Here is a 13,677-nt window from a genome sequence, read left to right as displayed (position 1 = left end):
GGCGGCGGAGGCTGTGGCTCTCCACACCCAGGCTGCCCTCAAACTCAGGATCCTCCAGCTTTAGCTTCCCAAGTGCTGAGATTTCAGATGGGTATCACCACCACCGGGGAAAAGGGATCACTGACTGGCCCCTTACTGTGAGTCACAGCTATTCTTGCCTATGCTCCAGGTGATAGCTCCCACTGTAGTGACCACTCCTTGAAGGAAAGAACCTTGTCTGCTTTATTAGGGTCCCAAACCACAGAGATGCACAACTGACTATCTTTAAATGAGAAAAATGCAACAAATACTCAGGAGAGTAAGAAAGATTGTTCAGTCTGTGCTTGGGTTAGAGTTCACAAGCAGGCTAGAATAGAGAGATACAGCTCTCCTACCTGAGGAGGTGAGGGCCAAAGAAGAAAGTGAAGGCAACTTATAGAAACAGTTCAGCCAGACCCCCACCTCCTTCCAATGCTCCTATCACTGGAGTCCTTGTGTATTGTGTCAAAGCCACAGCAGTCAAGAAGCCAAATGGCAATGTAGGAAGGGACAATTTACCCACACCCCTGCAACAAACTTCACAAAGTACCCTCTGTTTGCAATGTTACTTATTTATGGTAACAAAATGTTACCATAAATAATTAACTTTTTAATTCACTACTAAACCAAAGTAAAACAAAGAAAAAGATTAGAAATAATGGAGCTGGGTGCGGTGGCCCAGTATTTGGAAGGCAGAAACAGGAATATTTCTGTGAGTTCAAGACCAACCTGGCCTACATAGCAAGTTCCAGGCCAGCCTGGGCTCTCATAGTGGGAACCTGTCTTTAAAAAAAATAATAGATTAGCTGGGCACACACCTTTAATCCCAGCACTTGGGAGGCAGAGGGGGGTGGATCTCTGTGAGTTTAAGGCCAACCTGGTTCCAGGTCAGTATAATAAATTAAAAGGCATGGGCTTTGCTGACTTGACTTTCTGAACCTATGTTTTAAACTTGTCTTTTGTTTTCAACTTTAAAAAATAAAACTAAAAACAGCTCATTTAAGTCTTCTTTATTAGAAGTTGATAAAAATTAAATCATTATAGCTCCTTGTAAAAACAGGCTACAGAATTATCTTGGGACATTTGCTCTTGAACCTCACAAAAAAAAAAGCAGAATGTTTTTGAAATTTCTGTTGAAGACTCACCCCATTCCCCACCTCCAGTCGTTCAGGGCCTCAGGATCAGTGTCTTAGTCTGACACTGGAAAAGAGGTAACAAAAGACACATAACTCATGTCCCTTCCAGCATTCCATTGAGCTAGAGTTCAGTGTTGGGCTCACAGGTTCAGATCACACACTTGTGTAGCTGCCCCTTTTGTGATATGAAATCATAGAGATGTGTGAGCAATGAAGATTCTATTCCTGCAGCTTGTTGTTTTATTTTTTAAAAATTTTATGTGTATGAGTGTTTTACCTGCATGTATGTAAGTGTACCTGTGCATGCAGTGTCTGAGGAGGTCAGAAGAAAGTTTCAGAGCGCCTAGAACTGGAATAAGAGATGGTTGTTAGCTGCTGGGAACTGAACCTAGGTCCTCTGCCAGAGCAACAAGTGCTCTTAGCTGATGAGCCATCTGTCCAGCTCCTGCAGTTTGGTTTTGTCCCACACTGAACTCCAGGAAGATTCCAGTCCATAGTGAGAAAGTATCTCGTTGTGTAGATAAGAGGATTTGCAATTACAAGATGAGGCAAAGACATGAAGATTCTATCCACACCAAGAGCTATGTCAGCTACAGAAAATCTCTACCTTCGATATAAAACTAAGGTGTATATGGAACAGTAGAAAGAAGAAAGGGGGAAAAAAGCACGATTTGTTAATTTGGGGCTCGACAGAGAATGGCAATAGCAGACACTTTCTAGCCCAGTGCTGTGGACATAATGGGGCTCATTAAGCATTTTTGTTACTGTTATCATCAACAAAAGATAGCTATTAAGGTTTAATATAAATAGGCTGGGTGTGGTGGCACACACCTTTAATCCCAGCACTCAGGAGACCAAGGCAGATGGATCTCTGTGAGTTCAAGGCCAACCTGGTCTACATAGTAAGTTCCAGGTCAGCTGGAGCCTCAGGGAGACCCTGTCTCAAAAAAGACCAAACAAAGGTTGAATAAAAATAGAAAGTAAGAAAATCCTATGCTCTTTTTCTATGCTACTTCTATGCTACCTAAGTTAAAATTGGATTTTTTTCTTCTAATAACTCTAAGAGGTATATATAAATATCTCTGGTTTTCACAGTTCAAAATATAAAGCTCAGAATAGCTAAGAAACGAACAGCTTACAAGTGGCAGAGCCCAGATTTGGACCCTACAAACACCCATTTTCCAGTGTGTCTTAACACTGAGAATCAAAAGATCTGCCAGGAACTAGAAAAAGAAATAAACAGATGACTGCAAATAGATTCATGCAATAAACACATGACAGAAAAGTGTCAGTGAGGAGTAGGAATGTTTGACAGCAGAACACAGAGAAAAGGGGGTTCTAAGAGGTAGACTTGTGAGTGGATTTGGTTCTGTGCAACAGCAAGATTGATGGCTTTGAGACACATAGCTGAGCCATTTCCATTAACCACTCTTGGTGTCCCAGCTTTGGAAGGCTGAGATGCTGTTTCCTTATCTTTCCACAGTTACCCAGAGATTTTACCATGAGCTTCTGAGATCTTGTTTGAGAGGAACATATGTTGTCTCTACCAGAGAGGAGCTGGAAAGGAAATTCTCAGCACAAGGAAGAAGATTGTATCTCACAAATTAAAGTGATGATCTTATTTATCCCTGTCCCCCTGTGAACTGTATTAGTAAGGACCATTTTCCCCATAGGTTGAATCAACCTGTCTCAACAAGGACGGGAAGTTTCTGGAGGTGCACAACTGAGGCAAGAACGTCGTAAAGGAAGTACGTCTATAAGGCTTCTGAATGGCCAACCCAAAGACCTCTTCTGGTGACGTGCTTCTTAAAAAGGTCGACAGAGAAGAGTCCATGTTGTTAGATATTTCTGGTCCCTGGCTATAGTACCACACTTCCATTTTCTGACCAAATTCCCATCACTAAAGATTCTATTTTGAAGTATTATGCATCAACTCCATTCACATTTCATTTGTCAGAGCAAGCTACATGTCTGTGTGTGGTGTGACTGCTGTATGAGAAAAATATTTTTTACAGAAATATAGTGAAAATTTGGAAATAATATGGCTCATGGCATGTGTATGCTTACTTATTTGCTTAATTGGAGGCTTTAGCAGCAGTTAAAGAAAATATTTTTAATATTTTATTTATTGTTTTTATATTTTATATGTATGGATGTATTGCCTACATGTGTGTATGTGCACCTGTGTCATGCAATGCCCATGGAGGTCAGAAGAGGGAGTTGGATTCCCCTGGAATTGCAGTTACAGACAGTTGTTAGCAGTCATGTGGATGCTGGGAATCAAACCAAGTCTTCTGCAGGAGCAGTCACTGCTCTTAACCACTGAGCCATCTCTCCAATCCCAAAGAAAATATTTTTCACTTTTCAATAACATTTTTTTTTTGGACAGACTCTCCCTGTAGCTCCAGCTGGCCTGGAACTCACTATGGAGACCAGGCTGGCCTCCATCTCACAGAGATCCTACCTACCCCTGCCTCCTGAGTGCTGAGATTAAAGGCATGTAACCCCACTTAGCTTAAATTTTCCATTTCTTCAAATGGTATTTGGTTTAGTGGCCCATATTAAAGAGTATTTTGTTAATGATGTCAGTATAAAGACATTTATTAACTTATGTATGTACATAGGTTTGCTTCAGTAACAAATGACTCCCTCAAACCCTCTCGCTTATGAAAGAAGACAATCTCTTTCCTTGCTTACACTCACATGTGGGTCAGCTGCAGAATTCACCTAGCTGTATCTCTGCTCCCAGGCTGTGGGTTGGTGATAGATATGGTCTGCCATCTTCACACTCTAGACCTCAGCTAAGACAGCACCCCTAATCTACATCATGCTATGGCAGACAGCAGACCATGAGTCACACTGAAACACGTACATTGGGGTTCTTCAGAGAAAAAGAGCCAACAGAGTATACAGAGGTAGACACAAGATTTCTTATCGGCACTGGCTAACACAGTTATGGAAGCTGAGAAGCCCATGAACTGCCATATACAAGATGGAGAACCAGGAAAACCAGCGGTGGACTCCAGCCTGACTCCAAGCACCTAGGAACTGGGGAAAGGGGAGAATGCTATAATGTAAGTTCATAAGTGAGTCTGAAAGCCTGAGAACATGTAGTTCCAATGTGCAAAGGCAGCAAAAGAGTAGACGTCCCACCTCAAGTAGAGAGAATGAATATCCTTCCCTCCCCCCATCTAAATGAACCCTCAACAGGTTGGGCGGTGCCATCAGCATTAGTGATAGTGAATATTTATTCTTTAATCTCTTCTGAAAACACCTTGTATATATTTCTGAGGCCAGCCTTCCTCCCTTAACCAGAAAGATATTCTAGGGGAAACACTTTGCATTGTTTTGTCTTCATCCTCCATGCATATCCAATTGCCAGCTTGTGTCCATTTCTTCCTCTTAAATGTCTTTTAAACTCCCCTGTTCATCCTTCTCCAGGATGGACAACCTTGGCAGCTTGGAATGGCCCACTGACTTCCTTGCCCTCCTGTCTTGTACCCTCAGTCTGGTTGCTACAGTGACTGCCTCTCAGTATGAACACCAAGAACTTGAAGGAGGGGAAGTTGTGGGGGAGGCAGTGAATGGAAGAGATGCACTTGCCAATGGAGTACTAGTGAAGAAAATGGGGAGCAAGCGGCTGACAATGAGGCAGATGAAGAGGAAGAAAAATGGGATGGGACAGGAGGAGGGAGGTGATGGTGAAGAGGCCGGAGATGAAGATGGGGAGACCGAGGCAGTTACAGGCAAGTAAGTAGCTGAAGATGAGGATGACCATGTTGGTACTAAGAAGCAGAAGGCTGCTGAAGAAGACTAGACAGCAAAAAAGGTAAAGACAAACTTAAAAGGCCACCGAGAGGTAGTCCCTCTCCACTCTGGTCTCAGAATCTACAGGTGTCATCTTTGAGAGGCAGGTCTGCCCACCCACAGCCGGCAGTGCCACCTGCAGATGACGTGCATTCTTTACCACTCCACCAAAACCACAATGTGAATTTGCAAGAGGGAAGGAAAAAAGAACCAAAACTTCCAAGGCCCTGCTTTTTTTTTTTTTAAGCCCCAGCTGACCTGGAACTCGCTTTGTAGACCAGGCTGGCCTTGAACTCACAGAGATCCACCTGCCGCTGCCTCCCAAGTGCTGGGATCAAAGGCGTGTGCTGCCACCACCACGCCTGATGCTGCTTTTTTTTTCCTTAAAAGTACTTTAGAAGGAAAATTTGATGATATTTTCTATTGACATTTTATTTTTTTTTACATATTGTTAGGGGTCAGCATAAGGGGTGACCAAACCAGCCTTCAGAGGGTTCTCTGTCCAACTTCTGATTTTCCTTGTTGTGTCACCATGTTCACCATAATCTCAAAGGAGAAAAAAAATTGTTAAAAAAAAAAGCAGAAACAACAACAAAACCAATCTTATTCCAAGCATTCCAGTAACTTGTTTTGTGTATGTCCCTAACTGTACACTGTACCCATCGTAGTTGGTTTGTACAAGATGGTTAAAAAGGCCAAAGATCAAAGGTTTATAATTTTTCCTTTTTTGCCTATGAAGTTGCTGTTTATTTATTTTAATTTTTGGCCTGTTTGATGTATGTGTGAAATAATGTCCAACAATAAACAAAAATTTTATTTTCCTGAGTTGTTCTAACAGCAACAAAAATTGTATCTTTGGAGGGGTGAACACGTGACACAGTGCACAGTGTACAAGTGCAGATTGGGAATCCGTTCTCTCTGTCATTTGGGTCTGGAGATCAAACTCAGGTCATCAGGATTGGTGGTAGGCACATTAAGCCATACCCCCAGCCCCCAGAATTAATTTTTTTCTTTCTTTCCTTCTTTCTTTTCCTTCCTTCTCTCCTTCCTTCCTTCCTTCCTTCCTTCCTTCCTTCCTTCCTTCCTTCCTTTCTTTTTATGGTCTCCCTGTAGCCCCAGCTGGTATGGAACTCACTATGCAGACAAGGCTGGCCTTGAACTCACAGAGATCATCCTGCCTCTGCCTCCCAAGTGCTGGGATTAAAGGCATGTGCCACTATGCCCGGCTTCTATAATCCCAGTCTTTTATAAAATCTTTTCTAATTACAGCAGTTTTAAGCTTTATAAGTCAAACACCAACCCAGCAGAGGATACACTTAAATTAAACTAAGTCAAGCAGAGTTCAGTGGAGAGAATGTTTATAAGGGAGTCTAAGAGATTCCCTGTAGCTAAACCTTGGGGCTTCATTGGTTAAGGAGAAGAGCATTTTCCAGGCTCTGCAAGAGAGCCACTTTGAGGGGCAGAAGCATGAAGAGACCAGAGTGGGCTGGTGCTCAGAGAGGCAGTACTTTTCTTTTCCAACATACGGATCATCAAATCACTAATGGTACACTGTATTTCATAAATAGTAATATATAAGGGACTAGAGGGATGACTTGTAGTTAAGAGCACTGGCTACTCTTGGTAAGGACCTGGGTTTGGTTCCCAGCACCCACATGGTGGCTAACAACTGTCTTAACTCCAGTTCCAGGGGATCCTACACCCTCTTCTGACCTCTGCAGGCACTGCGCAACATGGGTGCACTTATACACATGGAGGCAATACAGTCATATATTTAAAATAAAAATAATAAATAGAATATTTTTAAATAATAGTATATAGTCTTCACTTATGATTTTCATTAATACCAGCTTATAGCCATGTTTATAAGAAGAAACATGTGAAGAAGTGAGTTCTCTGATATACTCAGAATGTGAGTACAAGGTGATTAGTGGAAGCAGTTGGGAACCAAACAGATATTTTAGTTCTCAATCTTTTAATCAAGTTAGAAAAGCAAAATTTCCTGCAAGAAAATCCATTCCCTTTTCTCCCCCCATGCTTTGCTTAAGGTTTTGAGAAGTGTCTCTGGTTCTGATAAGCCTGCTATCTCAGGAGACAAGTTCAGTCTACTAACAATGAACAGAGGGAACAAGCTATACTCCACTGAGTCAGTTTTCCAAAACTGATCCATTATAATGAGCTCATAAAATGCATAAAATAATACTCAAGTTGAAAAAAATTACTCATGGTTTTGTGAAAAATTTATGTGAATTTTACTGGTTGTTTATATACAAAATATTGCTTAAATCTGTGTACATAGCTCAAGTTTGGATAATTATAGTTTTACTCAGTCTTGTTTAAGATAATAATTTAAGAAAACATCTTTGTCATCAAATATTCAGGAATTGTTCATTTTTTAATTTAAAATATTGTACCCCCAAGAAATGAAGCTGTCGCTCTTTAGCACAAGTAAACTAGACAGAAAATCCTCAAAGGGGAGCTACAGAGCTGGCAGAGTCAGTAAAGTATTTGCTGTTCAAGCATGAGGACCCAAGTTCAGAGCCCCAGCACCCATGTCAAAAGCTGAGCATCTGTAACCCCAACACTGGGTGGATGGAGACAGGTAGATGAACATCAAGGACCAGCTGTTCTAGACACATTGACACATTTCAGGTTCAGTGAGAGACCCTGTCTCAAAAAGAAAAATCTGTGGAGAGATAATGAGGAAAAATACACAACTTCAATCTCTGATCTTTACATGTACATTCACACACATGCAGGTGCACCCACATGCACATGTACATTTACAACATACCACACATGCAAACACAAAATCCTCAAAGGCTACTCCCAGAATGCATGTAAAGCATGCATCTGGTAAGGGATTAATACAGAAAATATGTAAAGAGCTCAAATAGAAAGAAAAAATACCCAATTAAAATATGGACAAAGGATGTGAGCAGACACTTCTCTGAAGACATATAAAGGGTTAATAGTTGTATGCAAAGGTGCTCAGCATCACTAATTAGCAGGTAAATGCAAATCAAAACTATGAGGTATCACATCACACTTATTAGGATGAATATCAAACTGATGAAAGATAACCGTTAGCAAACACTGGGGAAAAGGGGAATCCTCATACACTTGTGCAGAATGTAAATCAGTACAGCCTTTGTGGAAAACAATACAGAAGTTCCTCCAAACACTAAAAATAGAACTGCTATATAATCCCGAAACCTCATGGCTGGATAAGCAGTCATGAGCCACACAACAGCATTCCAGTCAACAACAACTGCATACACAGTTGTTGCCCCGGGAGATTATGTGGTCTAGTGATGTCCTAGCTATTTTACTTTGTGTGCGTACACTCTATGATGTTCACACAATAGCAAAATCACCTGGACAATGCATTTCTCAGGGCATGGTATCGTTAAATCGTGCATGACTGTACACCCAAAGGAAATGAAATCAATGTGCATGATGGCTAATATTGAATCACCTTGGGGACAAGTTTCCAGGCACACCTGTGAAAGATTATTTAGACTAGGTTAGTTTCTGGAGATGCCTAAGAGGAATCATCTAGATTGGGTTAATTGAGGTGGGAAGACCTGCTCACTGTGAGTGGCATCAGTCCAGGGGGTTGAGTCCTAGACTGAATACAAGGGAGAAAAGGAACTGAGTCCTAGCACTCATTCTTCTTGCTTCTGGATGCAGTGTGACTACCTGCCCCAAATTCCTGCCACCTTGACTTTCCTAACATGAGCCAAAATAAACCTTTACTTCCTTAAGTTGTTTATTGTCAGGGTATTTTGTCACTGCGAAGAGAAAAGTAAACTCTTTCTCTTCAACCAGGCAGCTGACTGGATGCCAAGATGCAGATCTTTGTGAAGCCCTGCTGGGCAAGACCATCACACTCAAAGTTGAGCCCAGCAACACCACTGAGAAAGCCAAGGCCAAGATCCAAGGCTAGAAAGGCATTCCACCCAACCAGTCACTGCCGATATTCCCTGGCAAGCAGCTGGAGGATGGCTGCATGCTGTTGGACTGCAACATCCAGAAACAGTCCATCCTGCACCTGGTGTTGCACCTGCATGGAAGCATCAGCAAACCATCCCTTTACCAGCCTGTCAGAAGAACAACTAGGACAAGATGGTTTGCCACAAGTGCTAAGCACAGCTGCACCCACCTTGCTGTCAGCTGTCAGACATGTGATCACACCAACAACTTCCACCCCAAGATCAAGTACAGCCAACGACTGACTGCTAAGCAAATAATCCAGGGCCTCTAATGAAGTCCACCTTCCACTGACTGGGGGAAAAGGTATGAAAAGATGTGTTATTCAGGCTTTAAAAAGAAAGAAATCCTGTCATTTATGGCAACATAGATTTAACTGAAGAACATTCTGTTTAATTAAATAAGCCAGGCACACTGCTCTTGGTTATCCACCAGAACTGGATGGTGAGACCCTATTGCTGAATACACTACATAAGTGAGCTGTAGAACAAACAAGGAGAAATCAAGCTGGCGCTGACTTCAGAGCCTCATCTCACCTGTGCTGGAAGGTGCTATGCACACTACCTGGAGAAAAAAAAATAATCATCAACCTTACCCAGCTGTGAATCCTGTGAGCTACAATTACTGACCTAGCAAGATATACCCAGTGTTACAATAGTGGTACAAATATTATGGGAGGAACCAACCATTCTTTAATTGAATTTAAAATCTGCTGCCTAGGATAGAGGCCATAGCTGACATTGATATCAGGCTTAGGTATCTGAGGCTATGTCACAGGGCATAGGGGAGAACCTAATACTAGTTTTTTGCTATAGTTATCATATTATACTAACTCTTAATGATTTATTGTTATACCCATAGATTAATACATCTCTGAACTCTTACCAGAGATGTTTCCTTATGCAACAGATGATGATTAACATAGAAACCCACAACTGGCCAACATGCAGAGAACAAGAAGCTGCAGAGTGCTTGTCCCTGAATAGGACACCTATATCAAACGTCTGCTTCCCAAGGTTTGGTGATCATTGTGGAAGAGGGGGCGCAAAGATGGTAAGAGCCAGAGGTGGATGGATAATAACAAGCAGAGTTTTTCTGACAGCTTGTCAGTTACTGGTATGAACTCACAGCAATGGTTACAGCGTGTACAAGTACCATGCAAGCTCAAATGAGAAAAATATCTCAGCATAGACATAAAGAAAGGGGTAAGAAGTGCCAACCCCACCTAAGGAAATGTGGCAACATCTGCTGGCTGCTGGGAGGGACAGAGACAATTTCTTTCACGTATGGGACTCCGGGTAGGTTAACCAGGATCCAGTGAATAGACCCACACTGAAAGATATTTGGGGACACAAATTAGACTCTATAGGCCTTATTATATATAATAGAGTACATTAAATTGGGTGGGAGCAATAAAGAGGACTGCAGACAGGAGAGGGGATCTAAATACCATCAAACTATACTGTATGAAAATCACAAAAGTTCAATAGTTAGAAAGTATTAGAAAAATAATAAGCCAGACATAGAAAGGTAAATACTGTGTGAACTCCAAGTCCTATGCAAATATCAGTATAGACATGAGGAAGTGGATAAGAAATCCCAATCCAACCTAAGGAATTTTTGGCAACTGATAGTTTCTGGGAGGGGGAAAGACAGTGTCTTTCAGAGATGGGACTCTTGGTGGGTCCAGTGAGTAGACCCCATTGAAGAACGTAGGGACATAAATAAGACCCTAGGCTGCCAGGCACAGAGGTGTATGTCTTTAATCCCAGCACTCAGGAGGCAGAGGCAGGTGGATCTCTGTGAGTTCAAGGCCAGTCTAGTCTACATAGCAAGGTTCAGGCCCGCTGGGACTTAAAAGAAACCCTTGTTCAAAAAAAAAAAAAAAAAGACTCTATAGGCCATAATATATATATATGCATTAATTTGGGGGGGGGGCAGTGAGAGAAGATGCCAAGAGGAGGGGATCTAAATACCATCAAGCTATATTGTATGAAAATCACAAAAATTCAATTTTAAAAATATTGTGTGAATTCATTCTATGTATTCTAAAAAAGCTGAACTGACAGAAGTAAATAATAAAATGGTGATTATCTGGGACAGAAGGAGAAGTTGGAAAGATGTTGATCAAAGAATTTGAAGTTTCGGTTAAGATGAATAAGTTCTGGAGATCACAGAAGCACATCATAGTGATTATAATCAATAATAATGAATACTTGGAAATTGTTTAAAAAAATAGATCTTAAATGGCCTTACCACAAAACAAAGGATGTGAAGAGATAATATATGTTGCTAGCTTGATTTAACCATTTTACAATACAGACATTAATTATATTGAAACATCACATTCATTGTATGTTGTTCATATTTGTAGGCTAGAGAGCTAACACAGCCATTAAAGGCTCAGGCATACAACCAAAAAGACATTGTACATATTTGTATACTTTTTGTCAAATAATTTAAAAAACAAAAAGACTGATACTCATTTTACAGATAAGGGAACTAAGATACTAACTGAATACCTTGTTCCAAAGCCCTTCTCCACCTAGCAAGAAGGTCAGCAACAGAATAGAACTCAGTACAGAAACTCTGGTTGAGATAAGACTCTCAGCTTATTTAACCAGTCATTTAGCAAACTATTTATTAAGTGTTTCCATATGCCAGACTCTAATCTGAACTTTGAGGACACAACTGTGGAAAACACACAAAAACTGTTATGATTTAGATCTCAAATAATTTTCAAAGGCTATATGCTGGAGACTTGCCTACCAACTGATTGCATGGAAACTTCCAGAGGTGGGGCCTGATTGGAAGTATTAATCACTGGGATTTTCCCTTGAAGGGGCTATTGGGACAACCCCTCCCCCATTCAACACCCTCCTCCTACTCTCTGCTTTCTGGTTGCCATAAGGTGAGCAACTTTCTTCCACTTCCTTCTGCCATGATGTTGTACCTCATCACAAGCCTAAAAGTAATGGAGACGTACAATCATGGACTGAAACTTCCGAAATCATGAGCCAAAACAAAGTTTCATCCTCTGACTTGTCTTTCTTGGGTGTTTTGTCACAATGACACAAAGCTAATGTGATTCTTTTTTTTTTTTTTTTGGCCTTGAACTCACAGAGATCAGCCTGCCTCTGCCTCCCAAGTGCTTGGATTAAAGGCCTGCACCACCATGCCTGGCTACTAATGCGATTCTTAACCTCAAGACATTTGATTCTAGTTGGGAGAGAATCATGGTAAACAATACTGCAGACAGTGACCAATGCTCTCTGGAAAAAAGGAAAAAAGTAAGTATGGCAGAAGTGATAGACATGTAGATCCATGTTCACGGAAGTGGGTTCTTCATATGTAAAAGGTGGAAGTAATCCAGGAGTCCACTAAAGATGGACAGATAAAGTGTGGTAATGGATACAACTGAATGACTCAGCCTTAACAAGAATGGAAATTCAACACATTCTACAGCCTGGAAGAACCTTCAAGACGTGTTAAGTGAAATAAACTGGTCACAGAAGAAAAAGTATTTATATGAAGCACATAGATTCATCAAATTCATAGAAACAGAAATAGATTCGGGTTTTTCAAGAACTTGGAGTTGGGAGAGAATGAGAATTACTGTTCAGTGGCTACAGAGAGTTCATAAGATGAACTCTGGAGATTGAAGGTGATGATGGTTTCATGACAAAAATGAATGTACTTGATGACACTGAACTATATACCTAAGATGGTAAAAGAAACACACATACACTTATGTAGACAGTATGGGAGAAAGTTAACTTTTTCTGAGTTAGAGTGTAACGATGAAGGCTCTCTCAACTAAGAACACCTTCCCCAAATGGCTAGAGATGTACTTGATAATCCATTTGCTACAAGCTTGTCAGTATGGGCTACGGTAAAGATAAATTAAAGGGTGCTATGGTTTGAATGTAGATTATTTGTTTCGTTATGGTCTAGAAGGTCTATGACTGAGGGCTTGGTCCTCAGGGAGACAGTGTTGGGATGTGCTAGAACCTTTGGGAGGCAGGTCTGGTGGAAGGTCTTTAGGTCATTTGGAGTATAACTTCAGAAGTGATTGTGGGGCCTCACTCTCTCTTTCCAACCTGCTTGGTGATATAGGCTCTTTCAAACACCTGTGCCTCCACCATGATCTAACTTTTGCCAGACTGAGCTGATGCAGGTGTCATGCCTTTGAACCTCCAAAATGGTGAGCTCAATAAACTTTTTATGAAGATAGTGTCTTAAGTATTTTGTTAAAGTAATGAAAAGCTGGCTAATATAAGGAGTATGGGTATTTTGTTTCTTTTTTCGCTGTTGGAAGTTGGTGCTATTTCCTAGTAGACATTGCACAAGATGTAGCAAATGTACCTAAAACACCACATCCACATAAGGATATATCTGCCAACCTTAACAAAGCTCCATCCTTTTTCCAGTGCTGAAGATCAAACCCAGGGCCTCAATCATGCTGGGTAAGTGCTCTACCATTCCCCAAAGTTTCAGTGTTGACATTTAGAAGAGAATACAAGTAAGTTGAGAGGCTAAATACACCACAAATTCATCTTCATGTTTAGAATCTTGTAAAGTGTTTTATTCTCAGTGGTTTGAAGGAGGAAAGAGGTACACTGCTCCTTTGTATTCTCAAAGCAGTTACAGTACAACTACAGTAAGAGTGGAATGCTTTTGTAAGAGTCCACTCAAGAATAAAAATATGAAGAAAAACATATGA

The 13,677-nt window shown here is 41.0% G+C and overlaps 1 protein-coding gene across 1 annotated transcript; it reads left to right on the top strand.

Moving 5' to 3' along the window:
* Positions 1-4,596: 4,596 nt before the first annotated feature.
* LOC108491786 (prothymosin alpha-like) lies at positions 4,597-8,910 on the top strand. The gene is made up of 2 exons (XM_017803312.1): positions 4,597-4,904; positions 8,793-8,910. The coding sequence occupies exons 1-2, from the start codon at positions 4,597-4,599 to the stop codon at positions 8,908-8,910; spliced, it is 426 nt and encodes a 141-aa protein (XP_017658801.1).
* The last annotated feature ends 4,767 nt before the right edge of the window (positions 8,911-13,677 follow it).

This window comes from Nannospalax galili, unplaced genomic scaffold (assembly GCF_000622305.1).
Source record: "Nannospalax galili isolate Female #2095 unplaced genomic scaffold, S.galili_v1.0 scaffold46, whole genome shotgun sequence".
Lineage (NCBI taxonomy): Eukaryota > Metazoa > Chordata > Mammalia > Rodentia > Spalacidae > Nannospalax > Nannospalax galili.
Note: the sequence above shows the minus strand (reverse complement) of the source record. Positions and strands in the feature narration are given on the sequence as shown.

What these genes read in the sequence shown, in the direction of transcription:
- LOC108491786 (XM_017803312.1), top strand. Translation starts at nt 4,597, where the DNA reads ATGGACAACCTTGGCAGCTTGGAATGGCCCACTGACTTCCTTGCCCTC. An exon ending in ACCGAGGCAGTTACAGGCAA is followed by an intron (nt 4,905 to 8,792) that starts GTAAGTAGCTGA and finishes CTCTTCAACCAG; the next exon opens with GCAGCTGACTGGATGCCAAG.